The sequence below is a fragment of the Pyrus communis genome, chromosome 14, assembly GCF_041283825.1.
Source record: "Pyrus communis isolate YQ-2024b chromosome 14, ASM4128382v1, whole genome shotgun sequence".
NCBI classification, from domain to species: domain Eukaryota; kingdom Viridiplantae; phylum Streptophyta; class Magnoliopsida; order Rosales; family Rosaceae; genus Pyrus; species Pyrus communis.
The window spans coordinates 11,137,672-11,156,536 of record NC_142578.1 but is presented as its reverse complement, the minus strand read 5'-3'; the positions used below and the strand labels follow the sequence as shown (position 1 = coordinate 11,156,536).

The 18,865-nt window shown below is 37.4% G+C and overlaps 1 protein-coding gene across 1 annotated transcript; it reads right to left on the bottom strand.

Annotated features, from left to right (window-relative positions):
• Window positions 1–7,468: 7,468 nt before the first annotated feature.
• On the bottom strand, window positions 7,469–11,224 carry LOC137712765 (uncharacterized). The gene is made up of 3 exons (XM_068451919.2): window positions 9,892–11,224; window positions 7,985–8,527; window positions 7,469–7,807 (listed from the first exon to the last, which is right to left on the bottom strand). Exons 1-3 carry the CDS (start codon window positions 10,816–10,818, stop codon window positions 7,706–7,708), a joined length of 1,572 nt encoding a protein of 523 aa, XP_068308020.2. The 5' UTR covers window positions 10,819–11,224; the 3' UTR covers window positions 7,469–7,705.
• Window positions 11,225–18,865: the final 7,641 nt, after the last annotated feature.

Here is an 18,865-nt window from a genome sequence, read left to right as displayed (position 1 = left end):
TTTTGACAGATACAAAGGAGAAGACTGAAAAAGAAATAAAGTTAGTTAACAGACACCAATCATTGGTGGCTGATTTCTTAAGGCCACTGATATCAGTGGCATCCCACTGTAAAGCCACCAAAAAATAGTAAGAGTAGCAGTTTTATATCTATGGCCACCAATTGCAAAGGGTGTGCAAAAAATGGTGTGCAATGAGTATAATTCTAGTAGGGTGATATCCTCCAATGATGAGCTGTAACTTGTTAGTGATTCTTTTGATCAATCGAGAAATGTTAGAATGAATCGTGCGTGTCTACATGTAGTGCTACCCAAAAGCAAATTTAGGGTTAGAAATTATCCTCCAATCTGATAAGTGATGAAGTGTAAATCGATAGGGATACAATTGTGAGATGAGATATGTGCACCATATCAAAAGTCCCATAATTTTTCTTTTTCTATGAATTTTGACATACCGACCTCCCCAGTCCACTAATATAATATTATCGTCTTGTTAAAAATATAGATTATGTACAGTTAAATATGATTTGGGCGGAGGCCCTAATAAAAAAATTTCCGAAACATTGTCATCTTTGCAAAAGACACGAGTAAAGAGTTCATATTTATAAATATTAAATAATAAAAGACAACTCCTTATTCCGTTTTATTTGTAAGTAAAAAATCTTATGTTTAATTCTCCTTAAAAACAAATTTGAAATCAAAAAAAAAAAAAAAAAAAGTAATAACAAGGTGACAATGAAGCACTATTTCTCTATTACATATTCTGAAATGTAAAAGTGACAAATCAACACACTGAATTGTTAAGGATACTCTGTTAAGACCCGTTTGATTGAATAATGTTATTCATACTAACTATTTATACCGTATTTTATATATCACCTTATGTGCCAAGTGAAGAGAACACCCTGTCAATAATTCTGAATTTTATAGTTTTTTTTCATTGAATTTTATAATTCAATTATTCAAAAAAAATAAAAGCTAAAAAGCAAATCCCAAATCTTTTTCAATTCATTATACCACATTCCGATAATTCTGATTAACTATCTCTTTGGCCTCAACATACCACGCCCACCGATGAATTTGGATTTGATGCCAATGGAAGCTACTCCGATCCCAACCCACGATGAAGACTCATAAAACCCAGCGGCGGCGCTGCCCTCTTTCACAAACCCAGCACTGCCGTCATCTGCATCTCTATTCTCCTTACCACCTGCGTCACTCTCTCCACCGCCGCCGCCGCCGCCTCCGCCTCCCCCCTCTTCTACTTCTCCAAAATCTTCCCCCGTTTACGACTCCTCATCACTCGAATCCAACCCTGTTGTTCTGTTGGTTTCCGCAAATGGGTTTCGATTGGGGTACGGCTCGGAGGGGCGACGCCGATTCGGATTGGGGTTTGATAGGCTAGTGTTTTAGTTAAATAAATATTAATTTTAACGAAAAACTGTCATACGATTCATTTTAATAAAAAATCACAGTTTTAAATTAAAAAATTAATTTTGATATTATTTATTTTACTTTTATAATTAAAATTTAAAATTTTTAAAATTTTTTTATTAATTTTTCTTAAATAAATTAGGACATTTAATTGAGGTGGATGCCCACCACATTAAGGCAGTATGAAAAATATGATATAAATAATGGATAACAATAGCATTATCCTGTTTAATTTGATTTTATCTTAAGTAAAATGTTCGAAGTCTCTGGTACCAAATTAATGAAATTTGACCATTGACCCCAATCGTTAGGCCTGGCAAACGGATCGTGTCTGTCGTGTTCGTGTCGTTTTCGTGTAACACCTGTTATCTTAACGGGTCGTGTCGTGTCACACCCGTTATCTTAACGGGTCCTTAACAGGTCGTGTCACTTTACCCAACGGGTAAAGTGACCCGACCCGTTATGACCCGTTAAGAAAAAAATATACTTTTTTAAAATTTGCACATACCACACATTGCGACATAAATATTACTTGAAAACATTAAAACATTTCTCGTTCAAGTACTATATCTACACTCGAAAATGAAAGCCTAATAAAAAAATTAATACTTACACTACTAATCTATTACAAATATTAAATGTGCAAGGATAAAGAGTTTTTGTTTTTAAGATTGTCCCGTTACTTGATCTCTGAATGTTTTTTTTTTGTGATTTTTTGCTGATGTGATCTCCAAGCATATACAAACAATTTTGACGGTTTGGATTGTTGAAATTAGTTTTGGAGAATTCGTAAAACGATAGATTGACTAACACTTAGAGTTTATTTATACTTTCATTAAGTATAACATAAGATTTTGTGGTATCCACTTGTGTAAATATTTTAAATTGAAGATCAAATTCATTCATTGTATTCATATAGGGTCAAGGAGTGTAGTTATAAAAAATCATCAAAATCGGAGTTAAAATAACCGTTAAATCGTGATTTTTCGTTTATAACCGTTGAAAAGCTTTGTCCCGTTACTTGATCTCTGAATGTTTTTTTTTTGTGATTTTTTGCTGATGTGATCTCCAAGCATATACAAACAATTTTGACGGTTTGGATCGTTGAAATTAGTTTTGGAGAATTCGTAAAGCGATAGATTGACTAACACTTAGAGTTTATTTATACTTTATAACATAAGATTTTGTGGTATCCACTTGTGTAAATATTTTAAATTGAAGATCGAATTCGTTCATTGTATTCATATAGGGTCAAGGAGTATAGTTATAAAAAATCATCAAAATCGGAGTTAAAATAACCGTTAAATCGTGATTTTTCGTTTATAACCGTTGAAAAGCTTTGTCCCGTTACTTGATCTTTGAATGTTTTTTTTTTTGTGATTTTTTGCTGATGTGATCTCCAAGCATATACAAACAATTTTGACGGTTTGGATCGTTGAAATTAGTTTTGGAGAATTAGTAAAACGATAGATTGACTAACACTTAGTTTATTTATACTTTCATTAAGTATAACATAAGATTTTGTGGTATCCACTTGTGTAAATATTTTAAATTGAAGATCGAATTCATTCATTGTATTCATATAGGGTCAAGGAGTGTAGTTATAAAAAATCATCAAAATCGAAGTTAAAATAACCGTTAAATCGTGAATTTTCGTTTATAACCGTTGAAAAGCTTTGTCCCGTTACTTGATCTTTGAATGTTTTTTTTTTGTGATTTTTTGCTGATGTGATCTCCAAGCATATACAAACAATTTTGACGGTTTGGATCGTTGAAATTAGTTTTGGAGAATTAGTAAAACGATAGATTGACTAACACTTAGAGTTTATTTATACTTTCATTAAGTATAACATAAGATTTTGTGGTATCCACTTGTGTAAATATTTTAAATTGAAGATCGAATTCATTCATTGTATTCATATAGGGTCAAGGAGTGTAGTTATAAAAAATCATCAAAATCGGAGTTAAAATAACCGTTAAATCGTGATTTTTCGTTTATAACCGTTGAAAAGCTTTGTCCCGTTACTTGATCTTTGAATGTTTTTTTTTTGTGATTTTTTGCTGATGTGATCTCCAAGCATATACAAACAATTTTGACGGTTTTGATCGTTGAAATTAGTTTTGGAGAATTCGTAAAACGATAGATTGACTAACACTTAGAGTTTATTTATACTTTATAACATAAGATTTTGTGGTATCCACTTGTGTAAATATTTTAAATTGAAGATCGAATTCATTCATTGTATTCATATAGGGTCAAGGAGTGTAGTTATAAAAAATCATCAAAATCAGAGTTAAAATAACCGTTAAATCGTGATTTTTCGTTTATAACCGTTGAAAAGCTTTGTCCCGTTACTTGATCTCTGAATGTTTTTTTTTTGTGATTTTTTGCTGATGTGATCTCCAAGCATATACAAACAATTTTGACGGTTTGGATCGTTGAAATTAGTTTTGGAGAATTCATAAAACGATAGATTGACTAACACTTAGAGTTTATTTATACTTTCATTAAGTATAACAAAAGATTTTGTGGTATCCACTTGTGTAAATATTTTAAATTGAAGATCGAATTCATTCATTGTATTCATATAGGGTCAAGGAGTGTAGTTATAAAAAATCATCAAAATCAGAGTTAAAATAACCGTTAAATCGTGATTTTTCGTTTATAACCGTTGAAAAGCTTTGTCCCGTTACTTGATCTCTGAATGTTTATTTTTTATGATTTTTTGTTGATGTGATCTCAAAGCATATACAAACAAGTTTGACGGTTGGGATCGTTGAAATTAGTTTTGGAGAATTCGTATGCCATCAATCAAGTTCCGTGTGTGTGTGTGTGTATATATATATATTTATTAAGTAGATTTAAATCTATTTATTTTGTACGTATAAATTATAATTGATTGGTACACGGAATAGTACATACATCACGTGTCACGTGTGTCATTATAAAAATAGTGAGATATGTCATGACAGTCATGTGTGTGATAAAAAGTTAATAACTTAAAAATAAAAAAAAAAATTTCTCACCACTTCTATTAATTTTCATTTTTCCCTCTCTTTTTTGTTTCCTTTTCAACTTTTTCTTATCATTTTCACTTTTCCCTCCAACATCTTTCCCTAATTCCCTCACTTTTTTGTTTTATTTTCAACTTTTCTTAACATTTTCATTTTCCCTCCATTTTTTTTTTCAAAAAGGGCGGCAAGTTGGCAAATGGCAATGGCAAGAAATTGATTATTGAAATTTGAGAATGGAAACAAATCACATCTGAGTCCTGACGCATCAAATTTCAATGGATGCAAAATCATGCAAATATGCAATGCATGATCATGCATATTAAATTATTAATTAATAATTATTATAGTTTTTATAAAATTTAATATATATATATATATATATATAATTAGTATAGATAGACTTAATATTTTGGGAGTATAATTATTATAGTATATATAATTATTATAATTATTATAAATTTTATAGTTAATTTAATATATATATATATATATATATATATATATTATAATTTTTAGGGGTATAAAATTGTAAAATTAATGTATATAATTATTACAGTATTTTTTTAGGGTTATAAAATTATAAAAATAATATTCTGCTTATCGTGTATCGTGTTTACCCACGTGTATACCCGACCCAACCCGTTATCTTAACAGGTGCTTATCGGGTTACCCGATAAGACCTGATTCGTTATCGTGTCGACCCAAACACCTGTTAATTTCGTGTTGTGTCGTGTCGGGTTATCGGGTCGTGTCAGAAATTGCCAGGCCTACCAATCGTATCATCGATCCCACCAGTATTTAAAATTTTAGTTCCCTTTTGGCACCTAAAAAAAGTATTATTAATTAATTAAAACACATGAGCAATGTAATATGACTTGATCACGTTCGAGAAATTCTTTAATGTATTCAAAACATGATTTATTAACTACAATCAGTGGTCCAGTAGTAAGGATGTAAATTTCAGTTCTCAAAATACAAAAAATAGGGAGATCCTGCGTTCGAGGCTCTAAACCGATGAGTCTGCTTGACTGTGGCTAAGGAGGTTGAAATGCTTCTGTGAGTCTTCCCAACCTCCAAAAATGGTGGATAACCATAAATTGCCACCAGTTTATTCCCCTTTAGAAAAGAAAAAAAACATGATTCATTACATTACATATCATAATATTATTAAAAAGAAATTGAAAAATATATTCTTTCTAATTATATTAAGACACCTAAGGTCATCTCCAACCGAAAGATGGCCAAAGGATCATGTTTAGCCCTATAGTCCTGCAAGAAATAATATTTTAATGAACAGTGTCAGACCATATTTTATACCATCTCCAACTAAAGGGGCTAAAGGGTTATAGGCCAAACATAGTCCTTTGACAAAAAAACCATCTCCAACCGAGGGGGTCAAAGGGTCATAGGTCAAACATAATTTATTATTTTAATTGAATTAATATGGTTAATTGAATTTAACTACCATATTAAAATATGGTTTTCAGACATATTTTGAGTGTCCCTTGTCGCTAAATTAATAAGTCTTCGAATTTCTTATCTTTATAGAATGAAAGGGATGTGAAAAATTGGTGAAGAATTGAAATAAAATGAGGTAAGATAATGTAGAATGGTGAAAATGATGTGAGAAATGGGGTAGAAATAGCATAGGTATCTATAAAAAAATAAAAAATAAAAAAGATTTCTTTTTATTTTTAAATTTCGTCTAAAAAAAAAAGAAAAGTCAAACAATAACCTGACGTCAGGTAGCAGGTGCTTGGGCTGGGCTATAAGGCTGGCGGACTGGCTGCTCTTGGCCAACCCTTTGGTTAGTTCTTCCTTTTTAGGTTGGCCAAGGCCCACGAGCCCTCTAGCCTAACTCTCGGTTGGAGACGATTTTTGCGTTAAAACGAACTATTTTAAGCCTTATGGCCCTTTGACCGGGTAGTTTGGAGATGGCCTAATGTCTCAACTTGTATTTCAAATACATAAAAAAAGTCGGGAGAGTCCCATTTTGTAAGGACCAACGTGACATGAGAGACCAGGGTCATGTCGATCTCACCTAATGCAAGAACATGCACGATACAACAAAATAAAGTGAAGAATAAAGATTGCGAAAAAGCAAAATGAAATTTGTAATGGAGGGACCACTCAATTTTTCTAACATTATGTTGATATGATAAAAATAAATTTAAAATTTAGACAAAAGTCATAATTTACATATGAATGTGCATCAATTTTTTTGTTTGGGTTCATAAATATAAAAATTTAGGATTTTCTTGTGAAAAAAAAAACTTGAAACTTGAGATTCAATTCCTAAGTTTAAATTTCATATAAGTATGAGTCATTTCCAAATTTCTGTAAGAGAGTTTAAAAATAAAAAACACATGAAAACTCAACCATGATTGGCCGCGACCACAACATGTCGCCACCACCTACCACCACCACCACCCATCATCACCATCACGATTGTCGCCACCACCACCGCCATCGTCGTCACCACCGCCGCCACCACCCACCATCATCACCTTTGTCGCCACCACTACTACTAACACATTTCATAATTACTATCTTTTATTTATGTATTAATAACCCTATACACACGTTAAATTTTGTATTTAAATTCTATCGTTTTTTTAGGTTAAACAAATAAGAATTCATAAATTCTAGAAAATAAAATTCCCTCATTTCTATTTTTTGTCATTTTAGAATTCCTTAGTAATTTTAAATTTTCTCAAGCACACTGTAATTAAATTGTCACAAAATCAAGCTACTAGCACCTACGAATTCAATATGTATGTGATACCATGTGCAAGGAAAACTTGGCTCCTTAAGATTGCGGAGTTCCTCCTCAAGATATGTTGTGACCATTTCAAGAAACTTTGTACTCACGATTGCAACTCTTCGTAAGTACAACACTCATGTCTGAAGGTGTATTAAGTTCCACAAATGGTAAATGCATTGAATGAATTCTGGCAAACATAACAAGCACATACATGGGTCCAAAGATCTACCATCAACAAATTCACACAAAAATATATACTTTTGGGGAAAATTAATTATAAATTGAATAAATAATTTAACTGCTGTTCAGAGACAACACTGGAATGTTATAGCCTACATATTTTGTACATGAAACATTTCTCTTTTGTCTTTCTAATGATTGTTTTGGCAGTGGATTCCCCCAAAATACAACAAAATTGGAACTTAAAGATAACAAATTAAGAAATAACTAAGCCTAAATGATCAATTGGTGAAAAACAGAGGGAAAAAAAGCTGTTTATATTTCACTGATCTCACCCTCTTTACATAAACCAACATCTATCACCATGGTCCCCTTCTTCTTCGAGTCCACGATCCTGCAACAATTTCGCCTCGGAGACTGCCCAGAAACACACCCCAAAAACAAAGGAATGAAAACGCGTTAGTCATCATTTTTTGTTTCAGTCGACAAAGATGTAGTGGTGAAGTGTGTAGTGCAGTAGTAGATACGTGAAATGGAAAGTTCAGAGTGGTGGTAAATGGAAAAGAGGAGTGCAAGCTCTTGAAATGTACTTACTCTATCCCATAGATGCGGGTTGGGCTTCTTATGAACCTCAACTTTGTCGAGATTAGAAGGATTAGCCATCTTCCACTTGCAGTGGGGATGAGGGGTACGATGCTGGACATACTCGCTAATTGTTGAATTCGTCGTAGCATTAAACCTTACCTTTGACAAGTAATAGACAAAAGGTTTCTGGCATGGGTTTCGGCTAACAGGACGGGTGTTGAATGCATATGCAGTATAATCTGCTCTTCTGTACCAATTTAAAAACGTTCGGGATGGCATTTCCATCTCACGGGGAGAAAAGACTCCCCGAAAAATTTGTACAGCAAAGCCCCATGAAACTGAAATGGTCCAGCTCCTTGACTTGTCGTAGCAGATGGATTGTTGCATAATTCCTGCCGAGTCCAGCTGCACTGGTGCAAAAAGCCGCTGAAGGGCTTGAATACGGGTCACATTGGGGAAGATGGGCTCAACCACATCCAGGTGATGCATCGTTACTAAGGGTGCCACTGGGTGTGCTGCAAGGAGCCCGAACAGGTTTCCGTACACATCATACTGAGAGCCATTGATAAGAAAGAAACGCACCGTAAGTTCACACCAAATCTATCTGAAAAAATCTACAATTTAACCATACAGAAAATAAGAACATTACTAAGAAACTAATATAGAAGCCAGACTGCTATTTATTCACTCAACCCCGAAAATCAGAAAAACATTGAGGGAACGGCAGCGGAGGATCTTGCTCTATTGAGTACACGTAATGGAAGAACCCTGGGCGAAAATTGGAAAATTGTACCCAACTTCTTTTAACCAGGGCATACCCGACTACCGGTCTACCCAACCAAAAGCCAAGGCTACTAAATGCTTCACAATGTGCCGTGCCGACAGCAGAAGTTAGACGGCTTGACAAAGTAACACATGAGGGACAAGAGATTAGTGGCTCGAAAGTGAGGGATCCACCATTTTAGAACAAGATATTCAACCTAAACCTAGATTCTCCTTCAAAATCAAGGAAAAAATTACGAAACACCTAATCCCACATTCATTAATGAACTGCATTGCCAAACTACACCTACGTTCGTTGAATGCAACAAATATATATCGGTTTAACCTAAAGCTCGCAACAAATCCGCCGTTGCCTGCTATAATTCTATGCCAAAATTAAGCTTAATCCATCAATGTAAAATGATCACCGGAAAATTTTCATGTAAAAGAAAGAAAAAAAAGACCAACAAATTTCAACCTTCTTCACCTCGAAAGACCACCGACATAATTGAGGTTGGGCAAAACTGAAGCTTCCATTCATTCGATGTCGACAGGACTCTACTGAGTCGGTGAAGGAGCGTGACGTACACGGACAGCAAGTGGTCGTGGGGGATGTGAAATTGTGTAAGCGCGTGATGTGTAGTGAGCTGTGAGACAGACCTGGTCTAACCCTTAAATGCACGTGGGGCCCATCCCGTCATCTACGGATCCCGAGCACCCGCCCAGTCTTAGATCCCCACCTCGGACCCAATGTTTTAATTTTATAGACCGGTTTTACGGTCTAGTGAACCGACACAACGAAACGGCCCAATCTACCATTTGCCGACACCGGAAAGTAACGTATAGGGAATTATCGAACTAAGAAGATGATTAAACATTAATTAAACTCGCTAATACTTAATTAAACAAGAAACACTAATTAATTGTAGTTCCAGAATCCAATGCACAGAGCCAAACCGACACTGACCCAATTCGTGTTTCGGACGATTTTTCGGCCGAAACTAGAGAGTTTCGGGATATGCCGGGTGTACTAGTTTCCATGGCAGGAAATCAAGCTGGGTTTTCAAATTCGGAAAAAACCCCAGATAAATTCAAGCCAAATTACGACTAATTAAAGCAAAAACAAATCAAATTGAGCAGATTAGAGTACGGACCTGGTGAAATCCGAGTTCTTTAGTGAGTGGGACGCCGAGTTCCGCCATGCACGCATGCATTCGGTCGTCGGAGCCGTAGAGTCCGGGGTACCTCTGAATGCACCGGTCCTGCATTTTGCTCAGCGCCATCGCCAGTGGGTAGCTGATGGCAAAACCGCCGCCGCCGTACGCCATGCCGTACGAGAAGAAAATGTTCTGCAGGTGGCTTTCCGATAAGCTCCCGATATAATAGTACTGCGTGTGGTCGTACTTCCTCAGGACCCGGACGAGGTTGTCGGTGATGAAAACGGTGTCATCGTCGCCCATCACGAACCACCGGACGTTCTTGAGGCCGAGACGCAGCGTTTCGCTCACGATCCGGGATATCCGAATCGCGGACCGGTGGCCCTGTTTGTTCGTGTAGGCGAACCCGGTGGTGTCGCCGGAGATTTTAATCGGCGGAAGACCGACGCCTTCCGGGTTTTTATCCTCTACTTTGCGGTCCAGCCAGACTATCCCGCGCATCGACTTGGGCTTGTACCAGAGCTTGATGTAGTTCTTCCTCTGTTTCCAAAGCTTGGCGGAGGCGGCAATGCCGAAAACGATGTCGTTTATCTCCGTCGGCTGGTTTGCTTTATCGGGTTGTTGGGTTTTGAGCTGGAGCATCTGGGAAGTCCGATCTTGGGCGGTGGTGGTGTTGCCGGTGGAGGAGGAGGAGGAGAGGCGGAGAGGGGTGAAAGGGTCGTTGTCATCGGAGCAGGCGGCGCGTGAGGTGGAGACGACCTTGAGAGTGTAGACGATGTAAGTGAGAGAGACGAAGAGGAGGAGCCAGACGAGGAGTTTAGGGGTGGCTCGAGATTGGGAGCCGGGTCCAGGAATTGGGGTCCCTGTGGAGCTCCGCATCTGATCCCAAATCACTTTCTCTTGATCTTTCTGGCTCCCTTTCATTTTTCTCTCTAAGACCTTCTCTCCCTCAAAGCTCAACGCTTTTCGCTGCACTCTGTTGATTGAAGAAAAAAAATCAGAGGTTTTGCAGCATTGGGTTTTCAAAGGGTGTTAGATTGTGGGGGATATTTTGGTTCCTTTGGGAACCCAATTGGGGCGGTTCAGATCACTCTGGAATTTTCAATCAGTGGTGGAGAAAGATTGGGACTTTTTGGGGGACAATTGGGGATTGAATGGGAATGGGGAGACCCAGTTGGGTGATTTGTGGGGTTAGGAGGTTTGGAATTGAAGGAAATGGGAGTGAAAAGAAGGAAGAAGATGAGGACGGTGTTGGTGTTGGTGTTGCAGAAGAGAGGTAAAGGTGAGAGCTTGCATTGCTTGCTGCCAGGTTGCACAAATCACACCCCCGAAGAGAGCTGCACCCCTGAATTTTAATCTCTATTACTTTTTTCCTTTTTTTTTTTTTTTTTTTTTTTTAATTATGTAATTTTGTTAATTTGTTTTGTATTTGTGTGGGTTAATTTCACAATTGCCCGTAAGATTTGCAAATTTTTCACTTTGGTCTTCCAACCTTTTTTCCGTCACAGTTTGGTCCTTTAACTTTTCAATGTATATCACTGGACCAGGATTCTCTCTAGATCATTCTATAAGGATCTTGTCAGGATCAATTCACCATAACCGTTCACCACAAATCATGCGGTCATAAGTAATTTTGAATTTTTTATCCTTATTTTTAGTTTGCAAGCACAAGTCACGAATTCGTTTCTTTCTCCATCCCTTTGGAGCCTTCTCTGTCACCACACACTAAAAACACCTCTGATATCACCTCCAGACGAACATCGACGGATCAAAACAATTGCCCAAAGCCACAGACATTTGCGACCTCAGACCTCCAATTCTTCTTCCTCGCCGTCACATGTAAGACTAAGTCCTGACTCCTCACCAAAACAAACTCTTAAGTTGTTACTCGGTCAACAGTTTTGTTTTGGATAGGTTTTATATTTTTTGAATATTTGTTTTACAAAGATTATTGCGATTAGCTTCCACCGTTTAATCTGGTTGTGATTTTGAATTTTGAATTGTAGCTTGTAAATAGGGTTTTCAAAACCCTGATGTAATCTGTATTGAATTATAAATACATTACACCCTACATTATTAAGGGTATGCAAAACCATTGAAGAAAACCTTGTTCATTATTTTTAGTTTCCTGCGAGTTTTTACTTTTATAAACTTTTGCTCTAGTTCTTTATGGTACTCATAGCCCTATAAGTCTAACTACATAATATCCAATTTTTTTCTACCCATCAAGTCTTCGAACAACAATACTGGTGCGAGTGATTCCCATATTAACCTTCCCCCTACTTGCAGTCTCTACTGCAAATATGTCTTCCTCCATGACTACTATTGTGAACATCAAATTGAATATGACTAACTATCCATTGTGGTTAGCCCAGATTTATCCAATCTTGAAAAGTCGTGATCTTATGGGCTATGTCGATGATGATGTTCTCTGCCCTCCCAAACATTTTGTTGGGAACAACTTTGTGAATCCTGCGTATAACACGTGAATGCAGCAAGACCAAATGATCCTCAACTGGATCAATGGTTTTCCCACTGCCTCGGTTCTTGCTACTGTGGCATGCAAAAGATGTACTCGTGCAACATGGGAAGCACTGAAGTAAAGGTATGCCTCATTGTCACAGAATCATATTTTTTTTCCTCCGCAATGAATTACTTCAAAGTAAGAAATGTGAGTTATTTGTTGTTGAGTACCTTGATAAGATGAATGCCATTGCTAACAATTTGGCTATAGTTGGTAAGCCTGTGGATGATGATGAACTCATCCAAATCATTTTGAACAATCTTGGCCCTGCGTTCGAAATGACAGTCAATACAGCTCAGGCTTGTGATACACCTATCACATACCCAATTCTGGAAGCTCTTTTACTGACTATCGAAAGGATGATGGAACAAACTATTCTTCATGTTGAATCAGCCCATGTGAATGCTTTTATAGCTGCAATAAAACTTTGTGGACGTTCTCATGGTACTGGAAGAGGTGGATTTCCGTCCAATTGTGGAGGCAACAATCCACGAATTCCTAGTTATCGTAACAACTACAGTTACCAGCGTGCTCCTGGTGGTATCGGTGATTGATTTCCTTCTAGAGGCAATCGCATTACCTATCAAATTTCTGGGAAAGAAAGGCATCTAGCCCTTGATTGTTACCAACGCATGAATGTTGTGTTTGAAGGTTGGATTCCAACCAAGCGCTTGACTGCAATGACGTCGTCACCCATCGTCCGGATACCAGACATTCTACATGTGGCTTCTGTATTTATTTGGGATCTAATTTGGTTTCGTGGAGCTCGAAGAAGCAAAAGACTGTGTCTCGTTCTAGTACTGAGGCGGAGTATAGGCAGCTAGCTTACACATCAGTTGTCATGGCTGCGATCATTGTTCAGGGATTTACAACTAAATCTTGCTGAACCACATATATGGTGTGATAATATATCTTCAATTTCATTGGCCTTTAATCTAGTTTTTCACGCACGTACAAAATATTTGGAGGTTGATTACCATTATGTCCGGGAAAAAGTGGTTCATGGAGAGCTTCTTATGAATTTCATCTGTTCCCAAGATCAAATCGCAGACTTGTTTACTAAAGGGTTGTCTTTTGCGCGTTTCAAACTCATCGTCTCCAAGCTTCCAGTCATTCCTCAGTCTATCAGCTTATTGGGGATGTAAAACTAAGTTCTGACTCCTCATCCAAAACAAACTCTTAAGTTGTTACTCGATCAACAATTTTGTTTTGGATAGGTTTATATTTTTTGAATATTTGTTTTTCAAAGATTATTGTGATTAGCTTCCACCGTTTAATGTGGTGGTGATTTTGAATTTTGAATTGTAGCTTGTAAATAGGGTTTTCAAAACCCTGATGTAATCCGTATTAAATTATAAATACATGACACCACATTATTAAGGGTATGCAAAACCATTGAAGAAAACCTTGTTCATGTTTTTAGTTTCCTATGAGTTTCTACTTTTATAATCTTCTGTGATTCTCTAGTACTTTAACCTCTAGAACCCTCCATAATCTATCTCAAGTACATCAACTTGAGATTCATCACCAATCCCTCGCCGTCATCCACTTCCCCGTACTTGTTGTAGCTGTGACCTCTCTTCAACACCCTGAGAGCTCTTGGCCTTCAAAATTCAATTATAATTCCCAGATCCTCACTGACCCGTACTCTTTATGGAATCCAATTCTGATTCCAAAAAAATTCTGAAACTCAATGACTAATGGGTAAGAAATCTCCATGCGGCCTCGTTTTTGTATGGGGTAATAAAACTAATTTCATTAATGGGTAAGAAAGAGAAAGACAGTGAAAAGAAAAACATGAAGATTTAGAGGAAAAGAGGTTAGAAAGAGATTCAAACGGTGAAAGAAATAAAATATATTACATTACTTTCTCACCGTTGGATTTGGTTCAACGACTAATATAGAAAGTCTGAAGGATACCCAGATAGAGATCAGGAAAGGCTTCTAGTCCCTTATCAATGAAAAAAAATGGCTTTCGTCATAAAAGAGTTGATGGAATGAAATGCATCCGTTTTTAAAGGGATTTTAACTATTCCATCTTCTTTGATAGTTTTTTTTTTTTTTTTTTTTTTTTTTTTTTTTTTAAATACTAGCTTGTGACCACGTATGTTGAGGTGTGAGTATTTAGGTTGAATTACGGACAAAATCAACCGCGCTAAATCAGTTTGTTTGGTGTTAACGTAAGGTATTTTTTATCATTAAAATAGTACAGGCCAAGAAGAAGACCAAGAAAGATCAAAGTTCAAAAAGCAGAATGAAGCCAAAGTATACAATGGAAAGAGCTTTTTACTAAGCGCTATAGTTGACCGCTCACCAATCTAGTTTGACTAAGTAATGTAAAACACTTTTCGACCGATAAGGGCACGTGGGTAGATTGGCAACTTTATGGCACAATGATTTAGGAACAAACCTACTCAAACACCAATCCAGGCCACGTGTCGGTCACCAATCAAGGCAGAAGTCCAGGACATGACATAAAGGTAGTTGGACCACTACTCGGAATGAACATTATTAACTAGTCAAGGTCGAACAAGTCGCTCGATATGCTTTGGTCCAAAAAAACATGCAGTGCTGACTGAATGATTGCCATTTCGCCGCCGAATGTTGACTAATGAACAAAAAGGTTGTCAACACTCCAATTTACGTAGATAACTTATAACATCCCACATCGCCCAGGGGAGTGGATCTTGTAAGTCTTATATGTATATTCTCATCTCGACCTAGCACGAGGCCTTTTGGGAGCTCACCGGCTTCGAGTTCCTTAGGAACTCCGAAGTTAAGCAAGTTCGCGCGAAAGCAATCCTAGGATGAGTGACCCACTGGGAAGTTCTCGTGTGAGTTCCCAGAAACAAAACCGTGAGGGCGTGGTCAGGGCCCAAAACGGACAATATCGTGCTACGATGGAGTCGAGCCAGGGATGTGATGGGGGCCCGGGCCGGGATGTGACAATTTGGTATCAGAGCCAATCCCTAGCCGAATGTGTGCCGACGAGGACGTCGAGCCCTTAAGGGGGGTGGATTGTAACATCCCACATCGCCTAGGGGAATGGATCTTGTAAGCCTTATATGTATATTCTCATCTCACCTAGCACGAGGCCTTTTGGGAGCTCACTGGCTTCGGGTTCCGTAGGAAATCCGAAGTTAAGCGAGTTCACACGAGAGCAATCCCAGGATGAGTGACCCACTGGGAAGTTCTCGTGTAAGTTCCTAGAGAACAAAACCGTGAGGGCGTGGTCGGGGCCCAAAGCGAACAATATCGTGTTACGGTGGAGTCGGGCCCGGGATGTGGTGGGGGCCCGGGTGGGGATGTGATATAACTCATTTAATGTCAGAATAGTAAAGTAGGTGCGCCTAAAACTTTCTAGGTTCAATAAGGACCTGTATAAAGGGGTAGGCACCTCTTGTAAGGTCATACGAATATAAAAATAGAAAATTTAATCTACTCTATAGTTAAGCGCCTCTTGTCATTTTTAAATCAATATATTACGAGCAACACAGTGGATGTAGCCCAGTTTTAAGGCATGAACCACTTAGGTCTTGAGTCTATTTTATTCATAGCTTTAATCTCAAGCCCACCGAGAGCTAATTGTTTTAGTTTGTTAACTTGCAAATTTTGAACGTTAACAATTTGGCATTGTCTATAGGAAACACATACAATTTAGTTGGGCTTTCTATCCAACTAATTCCAGCATACTTCGCGATGAAGTGATCATACTCCCCCAAGTATCATGAAAAGCAAGAAGACTCTTACTCAAAGAAAAGAATCACTGAATTATGGAATGCCATACATCCATCATATAGAATGATAGGGGTAGAAAATTTTCTATGTGGCTGGAACATTAGCTAACTTGGAGTTCCCAACCAATAAAGCTTTAACACGTGTCTATTTCATAGTTAAATAAAAAATTTGCACGTTTTTCCATTTATGATAAACATTAATGAATTGATCAAAATATTTCATAATATACCCCTAACATAACAGTTCAAAGATGTCAAAAAACTCTTAACTAACCCCCTTCCACGCCGACCACCCAAAAACCACCCATATCCATTACCGCCCCTATGATTCCACCAGCGGCACTCCATCTTTCTTCTCTTTTCCTCTTTTTCTTTCTTCTGTCACATCTCGTTCTCTCACTCTAATTCGACATGGAACTAGAGGGATGGTTGGCGACACCTCTGACTTGCCGTTGCTAAACTTTGATTTAAGATCCTATCAGTTTGTCGACGTTCTTAGTGCCTTCTTCATAAGAGAAGAAGATCACAAAAAAGAGGAAGAAACAATGAAAATGAAAGAGAAAGGGAGATAGAGACGTGAGATAAAGATAGGGGTGGACGGTGCAAGTCTTTGGGAGTGAGTCGGCAATAGGGGGAGAAGAAGGGTCATGAAGGCGACTTGGTGAACTGAAAACTTTTTATTTTAAATTTTTTTATATGAGTTAATTGTGTTAAATTAATATGATTCGACATGGAACTAGAGGGATGGTTGGCGACACCTTTGACTTGCCGTTGCTAAACTTTGATTTAAGATCCTATTAGTTTGTCGACGTTCTTAGTGCCTTCTTCATAAGAGAAGAAGATCACAAAAAAGAGGAAGAAACAATGAAAATGAAAGAGAAAGGGAGATAGAGACGTGAGATAAAGACAGGGGTGGACGGTGCAAGTCTTTGGGAGTGAGTCGGCAATAGGGGGAGAAGAAGGGTCATGGAGGCGACTTGGTGAACTGAAAACTTTTTATTTTAAATTTTTTTATATGAGTTAATTGTGTTAAATTAATATGTTATAGAACACAAGTGTCAATAAGTTATTAGTGGGGAACATTACTTTTTATGCTGAGGTGTGCGTTTCATTCATATGAAAGAATTTGGTGTTTGTCCGAACACAACATAGTTACAAAGTTATTCGATCCAATCTTAAAAAGAAATTAAACCGAATTATGCCCTTTTTCGTCAAATTTTGTAGATGACGTCACTGTTATCCTCATTAACATATATTAGTGATCAACTTGGGACTAAAAAAAATTCAAGGACCAAAATGAAACCACCAGTAAAATTAGGGATCAAATTTGTAATTAACTTTTTGTGAATTTTTGTCTCTTATTTGAGTCCCACAAGAGTAGAGGCAAGATTGTGATTCAATCTTGGGTTGGGTTAGGTCACTTGCTTTTTGGGATGGGTCAGACAGATCAGAAACTAAGATTACGCGCATCCAACGGTCTAAAATTATTGCTGTTTTTTTCTAAAATTGTTTAGTAATCTAATTATTTTATTTTAGAAGAAAAATGATCTAATTATTTAAATACATTAATTTATTATCATGCTTGTCCTGACCCTAGTGGCCTCATTGCAATTACTAATAATTAGCACTAGGCTTTAAAGTTCTCTTTTCTACTTTCGTAATTATCCTTTTTTCAGTAATCACTTATGGTTGGTAGTGCGGTACTTTAAAAAAAAAAATTGTTTTTGCTGTTAAAAATAAACAGCGGTAAAATTAAGTTCTTTAATTTTTGATAATTTTTTTTTTTAACATAAAAATAGCGTCTGAATGTTTAATAAAAATTGCTGTAAGGATGTTACAAAAAAAAAAAAATATCGTATTTATTGAAACAAAAAGATAGTCGATAGAAAAATACGAAGATAGCGACGGAGGGAATGAGCAGGCATGCAATCCAGCAGCTGCTTGCGTTGGGATGTTGGCGAATCTGGAAGTGCAGAAATTCTGCTACTTTCCACGGAGAAACCTGCTGCCCGGTGGAAGCTCTCAACAATCTAAAATATCCAATCGAAGGAGTGGGTCGCGGCCGGCGGCAAGAAGAGAGGAGCAGGTCACCGCGGAAAAGAATACAAGGAGGGAGGAGACGGTTTGGAGGAAGCCTGCAATTGGTTGTTTGAAGGTTAATTGTGTGGTGCATGGAGATCGAGAAGAGACGATGATTGGAGGTACGGGTTGGGTGATTAGAAACAGTGCTGGGTGTGGGTTGTTCCAAATGGGAGGGGGACGTGGTGGAGTGAGGGCCGCCTCCTGTTTAGCCATCGAAGCTGTGGCGGTGAAGCCGGTGAGGGAGGCCTTATGGGCTTGCGTTGAGAAGGGATACCAGCAAATAATTGTGGAGTGTGATTCCTTTAATCTCATCTCGATGCTTAATGGTAAAGAAGTATATGATGCTGCCATTGAAAGTTTAATCTTTGACATTCGAGAGCTTGTCAAACAATTGAGTGCTGTCGAGTATGCTTTCGTGACTAGAAACTGCAATAAGGCGGCTCACTTGATGGCCTCATACACTAATACTAAAGGGATCAGGATCCTCTCCTAATTTAAGAATGAGGATTCTTATGACCAAGAGATGTGGACCGTTGGATAAAAATCAAATAGTTATAATTATTATAACTTTAAAGGGACCCACCTGTTTGTAGTCATTAGATAAAAATCCAACGACCCACATCTCTTG

Coding starts and splice junctions, on each gene's coding strand:
- LOC137712765 (XM_068451919.2), bottom strand. CDS start 10,818: ATGAAAGGGAGCCAGAAAGATCAAGAGAAAGTGATTTGGGATCAGATG. Junction 8,528..9,891: donor AAGAACTCGGATTTCACCAG/GTCCGTACTCTA, acceptor AATGGCTCTCAG/TATGATGTGTACGGAAACCT. Junction 7,808..7,984: donor ACCCGCATCTATGGGATAGA/GTAAGTACATTT, acceptor GTTTCTGGGCAG/TCTCCGAGGCGAAATTGTTG.